This window comes from Carassius auratus, chromosome 41 (genome assembly GCF_003368295.1).
Source record: "Carassius auratus strain Wakin chromosome 41, ASM336829v1, whole genome shotgun sequence".
Lineage (NCBI taxonomy): Eukaryota > Metazoa > Chordata > Actinopteri > Cypriniformes > Cyprinidae > Carassius > Carassius auratus.
This window is the reverse complement of record NC_039283.1, coordinates 20,972,133-20,992,815: the sequence shown is the minus strand read 5'-3', so window position 1 is coordinate 20,992,815 and position 20,683 is coordinate 20,972,133. Positions and strand designations below refer to the sequence as shown.

At 35.3% G+C, this 20,683-nt stretch overlaps 1 protein-coding gene across 1 annotated transcript in view; it reads left to right on the top strand.

Annotated features, from left to right (window-relative positions):
- Positions 1 to 20,683, top strand: part of LOC113059237 (regulating synaptic membrane exocytosis protein 2-like) — a 136,116-nt gene that overhangs the window by 59,804 nt on the left and 55,629 nt on the right. The window contains 11 exon segments of the mRNA XM_026227582.1: positions 4,052 to 4,245; positions 7,764 to 7,883; positions 9,817 to 9,916; positions 10,337 to 10,460; positions 11,811 to 11,857; positions 12,437 to 12,549; positions 13,915 to 13,962; positions 15,443 to 15,573; positions 16,543 to 16,714; positions 17,051 to 17,204; positions 20,335 to 20,403. Coding sequence (XP_026083367.1) covers positions 4,052 to 4,245; positions 7,764 to 7,883; positions 9,817 to 9,916; positions 10,337 to 10,460; positions 11,811 to 11,857; positions 12,437 to 12,549; positions 13,915 to 13,962; positions 15,443 to 15,573; positions 16,543 to 16,714; positions 17,051 to 17,204; positions 20,335 to 20,403 — 1,272 coding nt within the window.

Below are 20,683 nucleotides of genomic sequence, written 5' to 3'. Positions count from 1 at the left end.
ACGTTATTTGTGTTGCCGTCTGACTGTCTGAAGATCAGATGTAATGAGGTGAAAGCAGGTTACCATGGCATCCGCTTGGCTGCAGGCCTGTTTTTGGATCAGAATCAGCCACTGTGATTGGCTCTCGGCTTGCTCTGCATTCCGACCTGCTCTCAAAGCAGCCAAAAAACCTCATACGATTCATGGCGAATTATGTAATGGTCAAAAGCACGTGTGATTAGAAACATTTGCAGTGGTGCTTTAGATGACACATTAAACATATAACTGCAGTCAGCTATATGCATCGTATTTATGTCTAGTGCTCTTTAAACTGTCAGGAGAAACAACCTGTTTCTTTGTGAAATGGGACGGCCTGCGCTAAAGCTTTGTAGAACCGTTGATGAGCAGTGGGAGACCCTCGTGTGATTTAGTGTAGTGTTCTTTCTCTTTGTTCTCTTCACTATTGATCAGCAGATGTGCAGACAGAACAGGAGAAAGGGTTTGAAGGAGCCAGTCTCTGTGTCCATAGGGTTACATTCATACATACACTCTGTGTTCAATATGTTCAACCAACTATAAACATACATATTAACTATCATGTCATGTACATTTATTTCCACATTTTTGTAAAATTAAATTCCAGTTCTGCTTTTCAACTCTTTCAACTAGTCTGCTAATTAAAAATGTAATTGGCTAGCATGGATGTGGTTTTGTTGAAATCGCAATAATTGCTGAAAAAATAAAATAAAAAATACACATTTCCCAGCATTTTTTAAAATGTATTTTTGTCTAATTTTTCTGCTTATTATATTATAATATATTTTATAACATATATTGTATACACATGTATGTGTGTGTATCTATCTATATATCATCTATTGTGGATGTAGAAACATTTTAATATTCATTATTATAGGAAAAAGCTAATTGTATTATTTGTAAATAATTTTAATATGAACTATTTTTATATTACACTTATTTTAAATGTAAAAAAAATTTATTTGATTTTAAATAGTAAATAATTACAAATTTTAAAACGAGAAATGTAAATATAGCACATTTAAATTAATAATTTTTTTAATGTATGTAATTTTCAGTCTTGGGTTGACTAAAACTGTTGACGTAATAGAGAGTCTGGTTTGCATACAGTACGTTCGTCATGCATTTCCCATTTGGGAACCAATCAGATCGCATCTTCAGTTTTGGGCAAAGCTGTCCTATATGAAACCTTCACGGAGACAAATACCAATACTAATTTTATGAATGTATGCCATGTCGCTGTCTTCAGTCTGTCTCTCTCTGTTCTCCTGTCCCCTTCACTTGTAGTAAAAACAGCATCAATAATTAATGATCCAATTAATAGTTTACACTGGGGTTTTATTGAGTTGCCAGAGTGATGGAGAGCTGTGCGCTAGCGGCCTGGGAGCTGTGCTCAGACCTGAATCAGCACTTCCGCCTTCTGCCGAGAGCGAGAGAGAAATAGATCCCAGAATGTATCCGCAAAGACCCTGCGCTCTCGCTTTCACTACAGAGAGAGAAAGAGAGAGACAGCGAGACAGCAGTGCTCCAGGAGAATAGCACTGTGTAGCTTACTGTTTTGGTTTAGTCCCAGCTTGATTGGGCCACTTTCATCATTGTGATAAACCCTTTCACCCTATACAGTAGTTCACCCAAAACTGAACATTCGGTCATAATTAACCCTGTTGTTCCAAACCTGTATGAATTTCTTTCTTCTGTTGAAAACAAAAGAAGATATTTTGAAGATTGTACTTAACTAAACAGTTGCTGGTAGCCATTGACTTCCATATTATTATTATTTTTCAATACTATGGAGGTCATTGGCTATCAGCAAACTGTTTGTTTTTATTGTATGGTGTTGATGATTATAAAACTATGAAATGATAATAGTAATCATTGGGACCTTTTTTCCTGGTTTATCGTCAAGCCTGTAACTGGTACATTTAAAATGAGAAACATAAGTATAAGACATTCTTCAAAATATGTTCTTTTGTGCTCACCAGAAGGTACAGGTTTAGAACAAATTGAGGGTGAGTTAATTATGCGAGATCCATCTATAATTTACAAATTATTATCTCTTGGTTTGCGTATATCAAGTTTTAAATAATCAAATTAGATGAATTACTTTTTTAATTACTGGATTATGAAAATTCTGCACTTTAGAAAATATATATATATTTAAAAAAAATAATAATTTCCCCTTTGTTTTTGCCATGCATAGCATGTATTATACTCTTTGAGGTTCTCAAGGACCAAATCTTTTGGTGAATAGCTTTAGGCTTCTTCACAGATTACCCCTTTATTATTTAGTGCACTTATTCTCATAAGTCTGCTGTTCTCTGTCATTAGCACCAGCACGGGTGTTTTGAAGTTTAATGTAATGAGTCCCATGTGTAGATCAGCTGCTGCATGATTGGTCGCTCTGTTCATCCGATGTTTAAGGCTTGTCTAGCTGATCCATAGGCTGAGCGCTAGCATGTCTGATGATATTAAATATTGCATGGTATTATATGTACTTAATTACTTATTTAATTTTGTATTTACTTTTTTGTTAAATAAAATAAAGTTAAAATAAAATAGATGTTAGATGAGAAAAAAAAAATTTGACAGTGAAAATAAGTTGAAATGTTAAAATATATAAATAAATACAAAAGTTTGTGTGTGTGTGTGTGTGTGTGTGTGTAAAAGAAAAACCTTTAAAGTACAAAATTTACTCCCAAAAAAAATCTAAAACGAATAAAAAATTATGAAAGCACTTAACAAAATGACTACAAATTGCACTAAATTAAAACAGTAAATATCAAAATATTAATAAACTACAAAGATATGTACAAAAGCAGCACTGCTGATATATCTGTTGTTATATTTAGATAGAAGCTGATAAGAACTTATAGATCAGATTTAATCAAACCATATATGATGCTGTGTTCGGACGATGTCATATTTGATCTGATCAAGCCCTTTGTTATAGACTTTATGTAGCTCCGCCCCTTTTCAGCATTGTGTGTGTTGTCTTCTGGCTTTTATTTCCACAGCCTAAAGATAAGGGTGTGCGAATTTATAACTTAACTGTTCGTACTGACATTTGTTATGACATCCGCTTCAAACATTACAAATGTTCTTGATAATTTTCATTAACTCTGCATTAAGGTAATCTTCTTCGACAGCGATGCTATAGATATTAGAGTTACCGCAAAAAGCCGAAGTTCAAAGACAAAATTCCAAAGATGGCTGTGTGCTTGTGTCTCTGGTGCATAAGATCTATATTTAATGTTTTTTATCTGATTTTGATTGTTCTTCAGATCTCTCCAATTGTAGTAACACAATTTAACAAAGTTAAAATGCACTGACTGCATTTTAAACTGAAGTCAAGTCAGGCAACTCCGTCAATATGCGTGTGTTTGTGTTTTTCTTCACGTTAAGTGTATTAAAACTCCCAGTCCCAAGGTCTTTTCAGATCTTATTAGTCAGACATAGAAGATAGAGACTTCAGCCAAGCTTCTTTGAGCACTTGCAAACGTTTGACCTCTTCTGTAGTTTTGTTGCAGTTAACAGGGACAGGTCTTTTTTTTTTTTTGTCTAAATTGTAATAGGTTGCATAAATACGGTTATGAGTGTATCAATCAATGTACATGAAGTGTGAGTGTAAGTATGAGTGTGACTGACACATTTAACAGTATGAGAGAGAATTTAATGTCTCTTTTCCCCACGTCTCTGTTTCCTTTGTCCTTACAAACTACCTCTGCTGTATCTGTGTGCTGTTATTGTGTGTGTGTGTGTGTGTGTGTGTGTGTGTGTGTGTGTGCGTGTGTATGTGGCACTTGCAGGAGATTTGGATGGCCACTGGTGGGATCATACAACGTGGCATAGCAACGATGCTTCCTCCATGTCTTTGGTGAGACATGCGGAGCCTAATGTCCCACCTCTTTCTCTCTCTTCCTGGCTCTCCTCTCTCTGTCCCTCTCTGTCACTCTTTGTCATTCCATGATTCTTTTGATTTATTTTCAACTCTGCATGTTTTTTTTTTCTTTCTGTTTTTATCCCATGTCTATAGGGGACAGTCAAAGGGGAAAAAGACAAACTTTTGAGCAGTCACACAACTTATCTGAGGGCCAAAAGAAAATGGTCCGCTTTGGGGGCCACTCTTTGGAAGAAGATGCTGAGTGGTGTGAACCCCAGATTAAAGACTCGGGGGTTGATACATGCAGTAGCACTACCCTAAACGAGGAGCATAGCCATAGTGAGAAGGTACTGGGAGCCTGCATTGGTTTGATTTCATTTGATCTTGTTTTGTTTGAACTTTTCATTTACTTCATTGTGTTCCATTTTCACTTGATCTTTGCTTTAATGCCGATGATATTAGGTGAGATCCTCTTTTTGGATGTTGCAGGGATAGTTCACCCAAAATGAAAATTCTGCCATCATTTATTGCCATTTGTGTAGTTTCGAACCCATATGACTTTCTTTTTTCCTCTGTGGAGTACAAAATAGAGCTATATGAAGATATTCAAGCTGCTATTTTCCATAAAATATAAGCAGACAGTGACCAAGAGCTGTCAAGCTCCTAAAAGGAAAATGTTCTGTATGACTTCAGTGCAATATTTCAGATCTTCTAAAACTACAGCATGTTTTTTATTAATACTTCTATTCAGCAAGGAATCGTTAATTTGATTAAAAAAATGACAGTCAAGACATTTATAATGTTTCAAAAGATTTTAATTTCAAATGAATTGTTTTGAATGTTTTTGTTTTTTTTTAATCAAAGAATTATGATTTTTTTTATATATTGTTTCCACAAAAAAGTTTTCAACCATGATAATAAGATTTTTTTCTGAAGGATCATTTGACACTCAAGACTGGAGTAATTACACTGAAAATTCAGCTTTGCATCACAGGAATAATTTACTTTTTAAAATATATTTATATATAAAACATTTATTTTAAATTGTAATAATATTACTGATTTAACTCTCTTTTTTAAATCTAATTTACGCAAGTGACTTTTTAGAAACTATTGAACTATTGACGGATTTCTGTGTGAAACTGACCGAAATTTAAGTAACATTCACATTTGTCCTCCTTGCTTTTAAATCTCTTATATTTAGTTTGCACTTTAACTATGTTTAATTCTGCACGTCACATTGGGTCACGAGGCTCGCAAAAACCAATGCAGTTCAGCATCATCGATGTCAAAATATGCTTTCATTCTGAGCTGCATAAATATTCTCCTTTTGTGTTCCATGGAAGAAAGAAAGTCATACGGTTTTGGAACTTCGTGAACAATTTTGCTTGAACTATCCATTTTTTAAGGTTCTAAAAAAAAACAGTTTTCCTGTTTCAAATTTCTGTTCCTCTGTGGCTGTAGCTGGAGAGCCTCTGTCTTGCTCTGTTATCTTTGCTTCTTTGCCGTAGTTGATATAGCAGTGAATCACTCCATCATGTGACTGTCTGTTTTGTTATGGCACTTAGAGAATGTGGGTTCCCCCGTCAGATGCATGCCCTCTCAACCTTGTGTCTTATTGCCGTGTTAGTGGCCCTGTCAGCCGCTGTAGGGCCCCAGACCCCCTCACTGGTTTGAATCCTCACTCCTTCCCCCCTCTCCCACCAAACACGCTCCAGGAGACTCGCTCCGAAACACACACGCTCACTCGTTCAGAGACGGCCAGCTAGGATTCGTTTTGCCACAAAGTTTGTTTTTCTTTTTTCCCTTTCCACTGTCATATTCCATTGCTCTCCATGTTATGGATCACTGGTTTCCACTGTTTGTGTTCGTGAGCCTTTCCATGCTGTTCTCCTCGCTTTCAGTTTGAACATCGTCTGTTCCTTCTCCCATTATTCAGGCTTGTGTTTGCTGGATGTGGTGTTGGGGTTCGGCTGTGGGGGGCTTTTCTCTGCATGTGATAGGTGCATGTCACTCACTCCCAGCAAGAAGATCACACAAACTCTACGCCACCAAAATAAGAAAAATATATTTATATTTATATGAAGCATTTATGAATGTTCTGGACTAAGTACATGTTAAGCTCTCCTAACCTACAATAGAAAATCATTTTGGCCTTTTTTGTAAAAATACTCTAACATTTAAAATGTTGGGGTCAGTAAAAAGAGTTTTTAAAGCAATTAATACTTTGAGTCACCAAGGATGCATTAAATTGATCAAAAGTGACAGTTAAGACATTTATGATGTTACAGATTTTCAAGATTTCAATTTCATATAAACGCTGTTCTTTTGAACTTTCCTTTGGAATCCTGGTTTCTGTAAAAACATTAAGCCATTACGCAACATTGTTTTCAATATTGTTACAATTAAGAAATCTTCATGAGCAGCAAATCAGCATATTAGACTGATTTCTGAAGGATCATGTGACGCTAAAGACTGAAGTAATGTTAATGTTGAAAATCCATCTATGCATCACAGGAATAAATACATTTGCAAAAAACTTGAAGCAGAATTTGCAAATAAAACTACAATTAATAAAGTAAGTTTAATAAGAAAATACTGTTTCTCTCTACTTACATTTCATGTTTATTTCAGTGCATTACTTGCCATTTCTTTGTAATTATTTATGTGATCAACTGCAATTTTCAGTGCAGTTACTTTAGATTGTAATAACATTTCACAGTATTACTGTTTTTACTGTATTTCTGATCAAACAAATGCAGCCTTGGTGAGTCAAAAACATAATAAAAAAAAACTTTACAGACCCCAAACCTGTATGTAGAAATGACTTCTAGATAAAAAGGAAATGCACATTTATGAGGCATGGCATTACACCAATACTATTTGTGACCAGTAACCTGTAAGCAGAATTACACTAATAAAATGACAACTTTATAGTTCAGAAAACAGCCAATTTGTTTGAAATAAGTAATATAAGCACTTTAGCAAAAATGCAAGCCTAACATTTCCGCTTTTAAACCATCTGGAATGCCTTGCCCCATAGACCTCCATTATATTTTTCTATTATAAGCAGTTTTTGTATGTCTTACCAACCGAGGGACAATTCAATTATTATACATTTTTTATTTCTTTCCTTTGTGGTAATTGACAGCAGGTCGTAGATGTTATCCATATAGCTTAACTTGTATTGAACCCAGATCACTCCTATAAATCTCTCTCCGATTTCATTTCTGAAATCAAGCATTTTCGTATTGTATTATAACAGAGAGACATTCATTATATGTAAAAAAAAGTATATGTATTTTAGGCGCATTTTAAGACAGGTTTTCTGCAGCTAAATTATTAAATGGATAGCTTATCAAAAAATAACAATTCTGACATTTACTCACCCTCAATATTTGAGAGCACAAGAATTTCAGCTTTCAATATTGAATGACATTTCAGTTGGTTCCTCATAAGCTAAGCTATCCTAAGTCACTTGCACATGGACCACAGTCTCCAGTTCGACCATTTGACATTGGAGAAACTCATATTGGTCAACTGCTACTTACTATCCTCTTTTGTTGTATGGAGAAACATCTCCTTATGCACTCCACGGAAAACAGAAAGTCACACAGGTTTGGAATGACATGAGGGTGAGTAAATGATGACAGAATTTTCATTTTGGGGGAGCTTGATCCCTTAATCCTCTAGGAAACATTATTTGATTTGTCCCAGATGTGTGGCTTGTTTCCATGAAACACCTGCAATCACAACAGAGTTTGTGTGATAAATCAGATGAAATTCATCTCAGCCTTCCCCGCACCAGCACTTGCAGCTTTCTGTGTGTTCTGAAATGATGTTTGTTGTGGTTTCGACCTGACAGCACCCGGTCACATGGCAGCCCTCCAAAGATGGAGATCGACTCATCGGCAGGATTCTGCTCAACAAGCGCATGAAGGATGGCAGCGTTCCCCGCGACTCTGGAGCTCTTCTGGGATTGAAAGTGAGTCGCTTGTCCTCCTGTGAGGAAATGCTCTATATGTGATTGTGATATCCCACAAGGTTCAGTAATGGCAGCAATTCATTTTCAAGGAGAGTTCTTGCTTTGAAGCAATAGTTCTTAAAAAAAAAATTAAATTGCTGAAATTTGAATAGATGTAGATGAGCTTGTTTCTTCACCAGAAAAGATTTGGAGAAATTTAGTGTTACATCACTTGCTCAGCAATGGTTCCGCTGCAGTTGATGGAAACATCACAATAATCCTTGTGTAATCCACATGACTCCAGTCCATCAATGAATGTCTTGTGAAGCAAAAAAACGGGATTGTAAAAAAAAAAAAAAAAAAAAAAAGTGCAGATCAAGCACTGTTTACAAGTGAAAACAGGGCAAAGCAGCTCTTAGCAAATATTATGATATTCTCCAAATATATTCCAGTTAAGAAACAAATTAATCCAACTAATCTACATCATTATATATATTTTTTATGTGTGTGTGAACTATTTCTTTAATAAAAAACTCTTTTGACAACATGTTGATAACTACAGATAAATAATTTTTCCTACCATTTTTAAAAAGCAGAAATATTAATTGTGGGGCTTGTATTTTAAAGGGTTAAAATGATAAGTTAAGTTAATATTTATGTTCAAGTCAATGTGAAGCATGTTCATAACTCATTGTTCTTCAGTGAAACATGATACTGAACAAGACAGATGTAGAGTGGAACTGTTTATCCGTTAAGGATTTGATTGAATTCAAAGGAAAAATATTTGTTGTTTTTTTTGTGATAAATTATAAACAAACATTTTAGTACTTGCAATGATGAGCACTCTAAGTATACTCTTAAAAACAAAGGTTTCAAAGGGTTTTATTTTTTTTGGAGCCATGCAATTGCAATTTTTGGTTCCTCAAATAACTTTTCAGTGTAACTTTTTCAAAAAAACATTTTAATCTGAAGATTCTTTTTCTATTATAAAGGACCTGTGCAATAAAAAGGTTCTATGGATGTTAAGGTTCTTCACCATCAATGCCAATAAAGAACCTTTATTTTTAAGAGTGAATGCTTATTACTTTTAACAAATGTGTACTGAGAAAGTCTGAAAGGTTCATTGTAATTTATTGTTGACATTTAAAGAGCGACAAAACACGGTTACAGTAAAGCTTGTACAGTGGAAGTAAACAAGGGCTGAGCACTTCCAGGGTTTAAACTCAGAAATCCAAAGCTTGTGTTTGTTGTTAAAGCACTTACATGGAGTGTTCAGCAGACTGGAGAGAAACGGAGAATCATTACTGATAACTAACTTTCTGAATGGCTGATTGTGTGTCAGCTCAGTGCTACCGTGTGCATTATATCCGTTACCATCAGCAGTTTGTCAAACACACACACACACACACTCACAATCGCCCTCGGCTCCATGCCACTCGTTATGTAAAGCCATCTTTATCCAGGAGGCAGCTTGTAATCTTCTTTGTATGTTTGCATTGGGCTGCCATTAGTAGGGATTTGATTTGTATGATGCTCACAGAGTGATTGGTCACGTGGTTTATGGAACACGCCTCCAGGCCTTTTCCAACAGTCGGCTCTTTCAAAAGCGTGGACAGAAATAACATACACACCCTCGAACTTGTGTAACTTGTGCAGTTTATTACAAAACAACAGATTATTATCTCTAAACTCTAATTTCCTAAAATAAGTCATGCATAAAAAAGACAAGATCTATTAAATATATTCACATAAAATTGAGCTTATGTAGCTTACCTAAATATTAACAACATGAAACCTTCATTATGGAGTCATTAAACCTACAATACCAGTCATATTTCATTAGCATTTCTTGGTAAAAATGTTGGGAAAAAAGCAAAAACGAATATACTATAGTTTCACCATCACTAGTTCATTATCTAAGCATTTCGTGTGTGTGTGTGTGTGTGTTTTGCAGGTGGTTGGAGGAAAGATGACAGAGTCTGGGCGACTATGTGCATTCATCACCAAAGTAAGGAGAGGGAGTTTAGCGGAGACAGTTGGGCATCTCAGACAAGGTACATCTTATGTTTCTGTATTTGATGTATTATTTGAGACAAAGCTGAATTTTCAACAGCCATTACTTTAGTCTTCAGCATCACATGATCCTTTGTTGAAATGTTGCTTTACAAGCATTTCTTCTTCTTATTAATAATGTTGCAAACAGTTGTGCTGCTTAACATTCTTGTGGAAACCATGATACTTTTATAAAGATACTTTGAGAAATAGAATAGGCCCAAAAGTAAACTATGCAAGCATTAATGCTACTTTACAGTCATTTTTGATCAATTTAATACATCTTTGCTGAATAAAAAGGCTCACGACTTCTACATAGTGGATTATTAGTCTGACAGTTTGTTACTGTATTCCATCTTGTAATGAATACTAACATGAGTGTTGATTTGCAGAGTTTGGTAATTCATTTTCTTGTTTCATAGGTGACCAGGTCCTAGAGTGGAACGGCCGAAAGTTGCAAGGAGCCACATTTAAAGAAGTTTACAATATCATTTTAGAATCAAAGCCAGAGCCTCAGGTGGAACTAGTGGTCTCAAGACCCATTGGGTACGACATCCTCTACAGTGTTCTTCAGTGTGACATGAAACTGGTCTTCATGTGAACGTAACAGGGATTACATTTACAAACATTCAGTTACACTGTGAATACAAAAGATGCAACAGATGCATCCACCATGGAATATTTTGCTGGTACTGATAAAGAAGCAATCAAAAATCCAAAATAGTTTTTATCATTGACAGATGAAAGTCATATTCTGGAGCAGCAAAAAAAAAAAAAAAAATTGCATTGTATTTTCCTCATGAGCTGCAATTAGAAACAAACCTACAAGACTCTTTCCACACTTTTTGTTTTGTTTAGTTTTTTTGGTTCATAAAATTACTAGTGGACACCAGGGGAAAATTTCTTGAATGATCACTTTAAAGCACCTGCTGCTGGCTCAGATGAGCAAACAAACAAAACCGCTGCCCTCAGTTTAGCCTCGTTATTGTCCTAATTGTAATTAATACGAGCGTATGACCAAGTGAACTCTCTTTAGATTGTGAGTTTGGGCTGCTGCCACAAGCTTCACATCAACACTAATGTGGTGCTCAGGGTCATTACAGTATTTTAAAACTGCTTAGATATTAAAAGTGGTACTTGAGGAGGGAGCACTCATTGAAGCCATTCACTCATATACCTAGTATTTAGACCAAGTCTGCATCACGTGCTTTAAACTCAGTTTGCAAAACTCTAAATTATTCTCTTCATTACACACATTGTTCAAAACTAACAGCTCTTTAGGAAACATTGAAATGCCACACTCATTTACTGATGACCTGTATCTAGTGATCATGTGACTTTTTTTTTATTTGCATACAGCCCAAGTCAGAGTCAACTTTATTTCTAAAGTGCTTTACACAATATAGATTATTACACAGCAGCTTCACAATAGTTAAAAATTCAGATTCTGCTTTGACGAAGCTCTAACAAGTCAATAGTGTCATTACACAGCACAAGTATTGATTTAATTCAGTTGCGTAACTGTGTAAAATGAATCAGTTGTACACACATACTGTATATACAGTGTGTATGTGCATATGCATGTGTGTGTGAGTGCTGTGACACTCCAGTGCTCTCCACTGCGCTCTGAACAAGCAAGAAACATACGAGAGTAGTGTGGTACATTTTTCACATCTGTGTGTAGTTTTCCATGTACGTGGCTAATTATTTTATGCTTGTGCGTGGTTACTATGCAAAAAAAATGTTTGATTTTGTAAGATACTAAGTGTGACTTTTTGCATGTTTTGTGTGTAGAGTTTTGAGAAATGGAGCCATAGTTTCGAAAACTGAGTATATGCATTTTTTTAAAACTGAAATGCACATGTTATTGATTTCTCTGTGCCACTGTCATTGCAGCGATATCCCCAGGATACCAGAAAGCACACACTCACAACTGGAATCCAGTGAGTACATTTTCTCAGTCTAGTATGTCTAAACAAAAAGATTCTGTGAGACATGAATTATACATTTCTACAGGTGTTTTTTTTTTTTTTTTTTATAACTCACCTGACTATATCTGTATTTAACCTCAGAACGATCTCAAAGTTAAAAGAGGTGCTGAAGTCAGAAATTTTGTTGGCTGTGATTTAAAATAAAACATTTCCCCCCGTTTCACAGACAAGGTTTAAGCCTAGTTCCAGACTAAAATGCAAGTCTGAGCTGTTTCAACTGAAATACACTTGCACTGATTGATCTTAAAATATGTCAGTGCCCTTGTTTTATCTCAAGATGCACACCAGTCATATTTTTTTCTTTGTCGTGTTTATAAAAATTACTTAAATGTTCGCAAAAGTAATGAAATGTAATCAGATATATTACTCCCAACACTGTGCACACACACACACACACATATATATATATATATATATATATATATATATATATATATATATATATATATATATATATATATATATATTTTTTTTTTTTTTTTATTATTATTATTATTTATTACTTTTTTATAACACTGAATCTCTTCTAAGGTTCGAGTTCATTTGAGTCTCAGAAGATGGAGCGTCCCTCCATATCTATCACGTCTCCCATGAGCCACGGAGTGCTGCGGGACGCCCCACAGTACTTGTCGGGACAGCTTACAGTAAGTTCACAATAATCACATCCTGTGCAGGGGACAAAATGTGTTTTGCAATCTAGAAAGTTCCAACTTAGTCTTTTCTCTATGTCAAAAAATAATTCATATCAGAAACAAGTTTAATTGCAAGTGTAGATTTTTGGTCAGTACGTATTTTGATGAAGAGTAGCTGTAAAGTTTGCCAAAAACTATTGGTTTTCAGGCTTGTGCAACACAACTACAGTACATTTCCCAAATCATTCTTTGACATCACAATAATGAAAAATACGTATACTAAACGGTGTTTACACGTATAATTTGTGCTTTCATTGCTGTACTTCCTACCTTCCTACCTTCATAAGAATGCGAAAGGGGAGGAAAAAAAAAAATTTCAGTTTCATTCTGACTAAAATCACTTAAACCGCTTTAATCAGAGATGAAGCTTTGGATCAGGCTGCCGTAGTCTTCTCAAACCTGATCAGGTTACAGTCAGGCCTCATGCAGCCCATTGTGTGTGTGTGTGTGTGTAAAAATACCCAGCATGCTTGTAGAACATGACAAACTCTGGTGTAAAGTGCACACGCTGGTTGATTTAAGCAAAACAAATGAAGTGCAGGTTTTTCCCCAGGTAATACTGTTTGGATGAAAAAATCAATGACTTGAAAGAATGGATGACCAAAATGGGTTTTCCAGTGGCTGATACTGATATGTAGAAAGCAGGGTGGCTAACGATAGATGGATAGATTGATAGAGGATAGATGGATGGGTAGTTTTAGGTAGACAGTTAGACAAATGAATAGACACGGATGGGTAGTTTTGGGTCAATGCCACTAATCTCAAAATGAATTTAGGTTTAATACAAATGTGTTGTCTCATATTCTTGTTCTGTATCTCACTGAATTCAGTCATTTCTAATACTCTGTGTATTGTGTGTTTTCTGTGTTAAATAACAATCTTGTTACTTTGTATTTTGCTGAACGGGAGATTCAATGTAAACAGTGATGTTTCTTGTGAAGAGATGCCCACTGAGACTTTTTAGTAGAAAAGACATGACCTTTCAGTCTTTCGTGGAACTAAAGAAACCGTTTTGAGGGTTGTTCTAGCAGACGCACTGGAAACATTCAATCCTAAATAGGGCCCTGAGCATTTAACCTCATCACTGATTTCCCAATCTCTGAAGAAGAGATTGCAGTTAAATTGCATTACAGTGAAAATATTAAATGAGATCAGAATATTCCAATGCAATATGTTTAAATGTCTGACAGCCATTGTCTTTAGATTGAATCTCCTTTCGGCTTTCTTAGTGTTTCATTAACAACTGGTATTGTCATTTCAGGTTAGTTTTATTGCATTTCTCTTCATTGTTGTTTTTCATTCACTTTACTTACCCAGAGCCAAAGCCTTAGTAGAAGAATTGAGCCTTTTAACCCTAAAGTTCAGGTAATCGTTGCTGTCTACTAAATACACTTCTCTTCTATTGCTGTAATTCATTGGGAAATGCACAGTTGAAAAACGACCGCATTTCCCGCTATTTCTTATCTCAGTTTGCGCATTCGAAGAGCTGTTTTAAGCATATTTTATCTGATTGTAAGGCATAAATCATATGCATGCAATGGATTAGCAGACAAATGTTTTAAGAGACATTCGAGTGTTGGCAGACAAACCCTGTGAGATGTTCACCTGCGGCATTAACCCGGGCAGAGAGTACTGTCTCTCTTTAAATGTTCTAAAGATGGGACATAAAAGTGGATTCTTTTTCCATGTAACATGAAACTGCATTGAATCCTGATACTCATCTACACCGTTTTAGAAAGAACTGAATCAGTGTGCTTAATTATTTTGGAGTTTCATTCGTTGGCTGACTTGATTAAGAAACTGCTTTACTTCACATTTGTAATTACACTAATCATGCTAAAAACATTTTTGTTGGTTACTAACATTGCTGAAAGTTTCATGTTGCAGTTAAAAGGATATGTTAAAGGTGCTGTAAGTTATCGTGCGCATAAAATATCACTGCTATGTGATAAACATTACTAAAATGGGTGTCTTTTAACAAAAAAAGCATAAATGCTATTGTGTGACTGATTTTTTTTATGCATGCATCTAGCCAATCAGAAAGCCCATCTGCCTTTCAATCATTTTGACATCAAGCTGGCTGACATGCTTTCAGAGAATGCAATTGGATAAAGAGCTATTTCAGTCTATAAGTCTAGCTCAAGTTTGCAAAATGTCTAAAATAATTTTACGGCAGCTTTAACAGTCCCTGTTTTACTGGTGTTATTTCTTTTCTCACGTGCAGAGATGTGTGAAATAAGCAAATTGTACCCGCTTGTACCTGAAGAGAAATGATGTGAATGATTTTAATGTTGTTTATAGAAAATAAACCAGCAATGCATTGTTAATGTCAAGATTATACCTATAGCTCTACTCATTTCCTACATTTTTCAGATGTTTTCACTCATGCAAAATGTAAGATTTTCTATTTTGGACACTATAATCGTCCTTAATGCACAGCAACCAATGGTTCTGTTGGGGATTGTGTAATGGTACAATTTGTTTGACCCAGCTTTCCTTGTAACACATTGCATGTTTTTACCCTGCAGCCTGAGACATTTGTAGGCATTTACTTTGTAGAAAGTTATTTTACTATTACTTCAAGCAAGTATGGGCTCTGGCTTAGAAGATGTAGTGTTTTATTTGTTAAGTTTGTGTTGTTTCTGTGTGTGTTTGACTTGTAAGTATTTTTCTGTCATGTTTATACTTGTCTGAGTACCAAGCTTGATCTGTCATCTTAGCATGTACAATACTACAATACAATCAAACTCTCTTTTCTTAATTTTTTAATTGAAGCAGCTTATGATGCGAGGTCTGAGAAGTTCCTTTTCTTCTCAAACAGACTCTGATGTTTGTCCCATTGCAGGTCAAACTTTGGTATGACAAAGTCGGCCATCAGCTAATCGTCACCATTCTGGGTGCAAAGGACCTGCCTTCAAGAGAAGACGGCCGACCGCTCAATCCTTACGTGAAGATCTACTTCCTCCCTGACAGAAGGTGAGATTGGGGCAGTTACATTTATTCCACTGTGTAAGACAAAACTGAAGGATGGCTATGTTCAGAATGGCGTACTACCTTACTAATCACACTGTTTTTGCCGTATGCAATATGTATATTGTGCACAGTATGCAAAGTTGATATATTTCTGACTTATTTGGCAAAATGTGCAAAAAAGTTCCCTGAAATACCAGTGTAATGTTAGTATTTTTTATATTATTTTACACTTCTTAATGATTTGAAGTAGGTTTTATTTTTATATTTTCAGTTATCATTTGAATTAGCTTGTTTATAAATTTTTTATTTAGTTATGTGTCTTTGTAATTTTTTTTGTGTGTGTTTTTGTTTTTTGAAAATATTAATGTTCAGGTTTTATGTATTCATTTATTTGTATAGTTTTTATTTACAGTTAATAATGTGAATGCTTAATCTGCAACTTAAAATTTCAGCTAGTTGCATAGGCAACATTTCTTATTTTTGTTTAGTTTTTCATCTAATATTTGTATTTTATTTATTTTCAGCTTTATTTCAATCAATAAAAACAAAAATTTAAATTATTAAATATTATGTATTATTAATATTATTATTAAAAAAAGTATTATCTAAATTATTATTTTTTTTACTTGTATGATAGGACTTGCAAGATTTCAGACACAGATTTTAATACAAAACTGGATAAAAATGTAGTTAATTTTTTTTTATTACTTTCTTAGATGGCTACTGAATGCCACTCACTGAATAAAACATTGAACATAGTGTGGTAATTTGGCAACAAGGTTGCATACTGCTTTTGAAAGTTTATCGTTGCATATGTCCTATTTCAGATATCGCTAATGTGTTGATCTTTCGTGTCCCACTTGGCATTCCCATGTTCCCATTTCATTCTTCACCTTGTTGATATCAGTGTTTGTTCCGAGGTTCTTTAACCATGATGGTAAATAAAAACAGTTTGAATCATTGTTTCTCCAGTGACAAAAGCAAAAGAAGAACAAAAACAGTAAAGAAATCACTAGAGCCCAAATGGAACCAGACCTTTATGTATTCCCCCGTCCACCGGCGGGAGTTCAGGGAACGCATGCTGGAGATCACCCTGTGGGACCAGGCCCGGGTGCGAGAGGAGGAGAGCGAGTTCTTGGGAGAGGTGAGGACAACATGAATCATGGTCTCAAATATTAAGAGGTTTCGGCAGCTTGAAACTCTGAAAATAACAGACGGTTTGCCTCACAAAATAGTTTGCTTTACAACAATAGTAATGCTTATCATCAGAATTATTTTCTGTCAGTATATTTCTAATGCATATGGGTTATTTTTGTAGTTCAGTGATCATTTAGTAAGTTGTTAAAGCTGTTGTTAAACCATGCAGAGTCGCATTACAAATCTTACCTTTAGAGTTTCAGTGGCATGCACTGTATTTGTATATGGGATAAACTGGTTATGTTGTCAAGCATTTGAATGTGAAGCAAATGTTTGTGTGTAGATCCTCATAGAGCTGGAAACAGCACTGCTGGACGATGAGCCGCACTGGTATAAGCTACAAACACATGACGTCTCATCGGTACCCCTACCGAAGAGCTCCCCCTGCCTTCAGAGACGAGCGCTGCATGGAGACAGTCCCACACGCAGACTGCAGAGTATGTCTCTCTCTGTCTCACACACACACATCTTTTATGCACACAAAGCAGAAAGATATGACAGAAAATTTCAGATAAATGCACTGCTCATATATAACTGTGTAGCAGTTTTGTATATAATAACAACTGCTTGTACTGCAGAATTTGGATTTTCCTGTCACATAACAGAATTAAGCATATTTCCTGAAGTCTTATTCCATAAATGCACTCTACAGTTGTATGCAAGTGCAAATGCTTGATAAAATTACCTTCAAATGTCTTTCATTATACTGGATATGTTATTTGGGCATTATATTGAATATTTGATTTTTTTTTTTTTTCTGATCATTTTGGTAGTGATTAAGCAAGGTTGCAAATATAGGAATAGTTCACCCAAAAATGAAAATTTGCTGAAAATGTACTAACCTTCATGCCATCCAAGATATAGATGAGTTTGATGCTCATCAGAAAAGATTTGGAGAAATGTAGCATACACCATGCTCACTAGTGGACTCTGTGCAGTGAATGGGTGCCGTCAGAGAACTCCATAACACTGGTTTTGTTTATTATAAACATGCAGTTTTTTACTTCATAAGATGTGAATTGACTTACTAGTGGATTATTGTGGTGTTTTTATCAGCTGATTTGGCTCATTCTGACGGCACCCATTTACTGCAGAGGATCCAATGGTGAGCATGTGATGTAATGCTACATTTCTCCATGAACGTAAATATTCAGCAAATTAAGGTGATGTTAACATGTTTTCACAAGTTTTCCTAAACACCTTGTGATTAGTTTTACAATCCTGCCTTCTTTGAGACTGTATGACAACAGACAAAAATGTTGTAAAAATATATATAATTTGATAGCAAAAGCCAGCTTGTGTTTCTAAGAGGATTTTGTGTCTACCGTACATACTTGCATAGAGTACTATTTGTTTCGGGCCTATGACCACACACACATTCATAAGCACTCAGTGATCTGAACTGAACTCTGAACTCTGAAACACTGCAGCTGTTGGTACAATGAAAGCCATTTGTGTCCTGCATTCATTGTTTTCTATCTTGACCTGGTTATTTCTGCAGCCAAAGGCCCGTTTGTGTACAGCTCAGGTAATAACCGCTGCATGCTCAGGCTGATCCTCTGGGTTTCACCGTGTGTTTTTATTCTGGATCCACCCTGCTGTCTCTCTCACTCCCATCAAAAACAAAACAAACACTGACTGAAGTGAACCATGTCCTCACACCGCCACATTTTCCCATAGTGCCCTCTGATTCTCCCCAGTGCTACTGATTTTCCCTCTTTATTGCAGATGAGTCTGATCTCTTGATTTATGCTATTGTGAACAGGCTTCTGTCTACTGTTATTATCTGTAGAAGGGCTGGATGGTATGAGAAAAAAATCATACACAACATTAATAATTGTACATTATGGTAATAGTCACAGCATACCTAATTGGTCGTGTTTTTTTTGTTTTTGTTTGTTTGTTTGGTTTTTTCTTTGTGGTTACTAGTTGTGTATAGCTGTGATAATATAATATTTCTAAAACAAACTTTTATTTTGTGCATAACTCGCCTTTGTATGAAATGCTTTTGAATCAGTTTAGTTTCTTCTCTTTTAAGAGTGAGTTTTCTTGGTTTTTGGTTGCTGTGTGGTTTCGAACTTACAGCACCTGTTTTTATTCATTCAAAGAGACAGAAGCAAAGAAAAATCCCCGCAAATCATGTTCAGTCCAGTAGTTTTCTCTTCACAGACAGCAGTTAGCTAATCGTTTTGAAAAGTGTCCCCAAAGAGCCACCAATCTTTTTTTTTAATGTTCCAACATAATTAGGAGGATATAAAGACATCCCTTACAAAGATTTGCAATGGTAACATGAACTAAATATGAACTGGTTAACCTGGATTTTGCACTTATTTTAAATCTTCTGACAGTGGTGTATTGTGCCGCCAAAGAAAAGTCTCATAAACTATATGCAGCCCTAACAAATAAGCAAGACATTGCAAGAAAACATCATGTGATTCCTTATAAATTTGGGAATCTCTTTTGACACTTCTAATATGAGTGATTGAAAGAGAGAGTGATTAATAGACAAGAGAGCTGAAGGAGGCAAGAGCCAATGAAATGAGAGCAGGTTTATTGCTGGCTTGTCATCGGTGTTAAAGCACAAGGGTCTGTTTGGTGGGCGACTGCAGGCTGGGTGTCTGTGAACGCCTCGCTGTAGATTAGCTTTCACTCTTGATCTGAACTGAGTGATTGAGCGTCAAACTCAGCAAACGTCAGCGCTGTGGCTGAGGGACGGCGTTCAGCTCGGTTTGTTCCTCGTGACTGAAACGAAGGGAGAAGAAGATCCATTTTCTCACGTAATGCAAAGCTCAGTCTGGCTTGTTCTTGTTTTGTGGTTTTGGAAGAGAGAGAAATCTCTGACTGACATGTTCGGTTATCTGTAAGTAGCCTGAAATAGACAGGCGTTTCAAGTACAGAAAGCTTCTTCACCACTTTTTATGAGCGTCAGAGAGGAAGATGAATGAACAGTTGTGTCTGTCAGTTGTGTTTAAGGAGGAGTTCTGTTTCAAAACGTAGTGCATTTGAAGGAATCGGGAATATTATACCACTGTTGTCAAAAAATAACAATGATAAATATAAACAATTTCTAACTTTTTTTTTTCTTTTTTTTTTTTAATAAGAAATGTTGCCTTTGTAAATGCTGAGGTGTTCTAAAATAAAAATATTGCAAAATAACATTTTACATGAAAACTGAAAATATAAAATGAATAAAAATGAGATTGACAACTATAATGACATCTAATTTCAACTATAAATATACTATTTTTCATTCATTTCCTTAAAAGGGCTGATAAAAAAATAGCTATGTTTAATGAAAAATACAATTCAAATAAAAGTTTAGATAAAAATTATTAACCAGTACTTGGAGGTGAAGCATTTATTTATTTACTTATTTCTTACTTATTATGTCCATTTAATTTTATTTTCATTTGTTTATCTTGAATGTTCCCCAATATGTAGGCTGTAGATCGCAAGCTCATGTTATTTTGGACCAGTGTTATATTAATGTTTATAGTGCAGATGAACCCGTCTCGCTTCAGACCGTACTAACACGTGTCTCTCTGTGTCTCTGTTTTTCTGCTGTAGGGTCTCAGAGGATCAGTGACAGTGAGTTCTCAGACTATGACTGTGATGATGGTGTTGGCGTCGTATCAGGTAAGATGTTAGCAGGAACATGGTGATGAAGATATTTACTGCTAAAGGTGTTCACAATTACGTGAAGACAAACATCTCAAAGAACCATGTTAATTTTCAAATGATGATAACTGGAATGCGAAATAATGTGAAATAATTAATGAGGTCATGTGAATTTATTTATTTATTAATTTTTACGCATTAGTGTATTAGTGTGTTTTTAATATAATAGCACACTATATATATTTGTGGGTGAACCGAAACAAAAAAAACTGAAATGCAATTTAAAAATATATATATA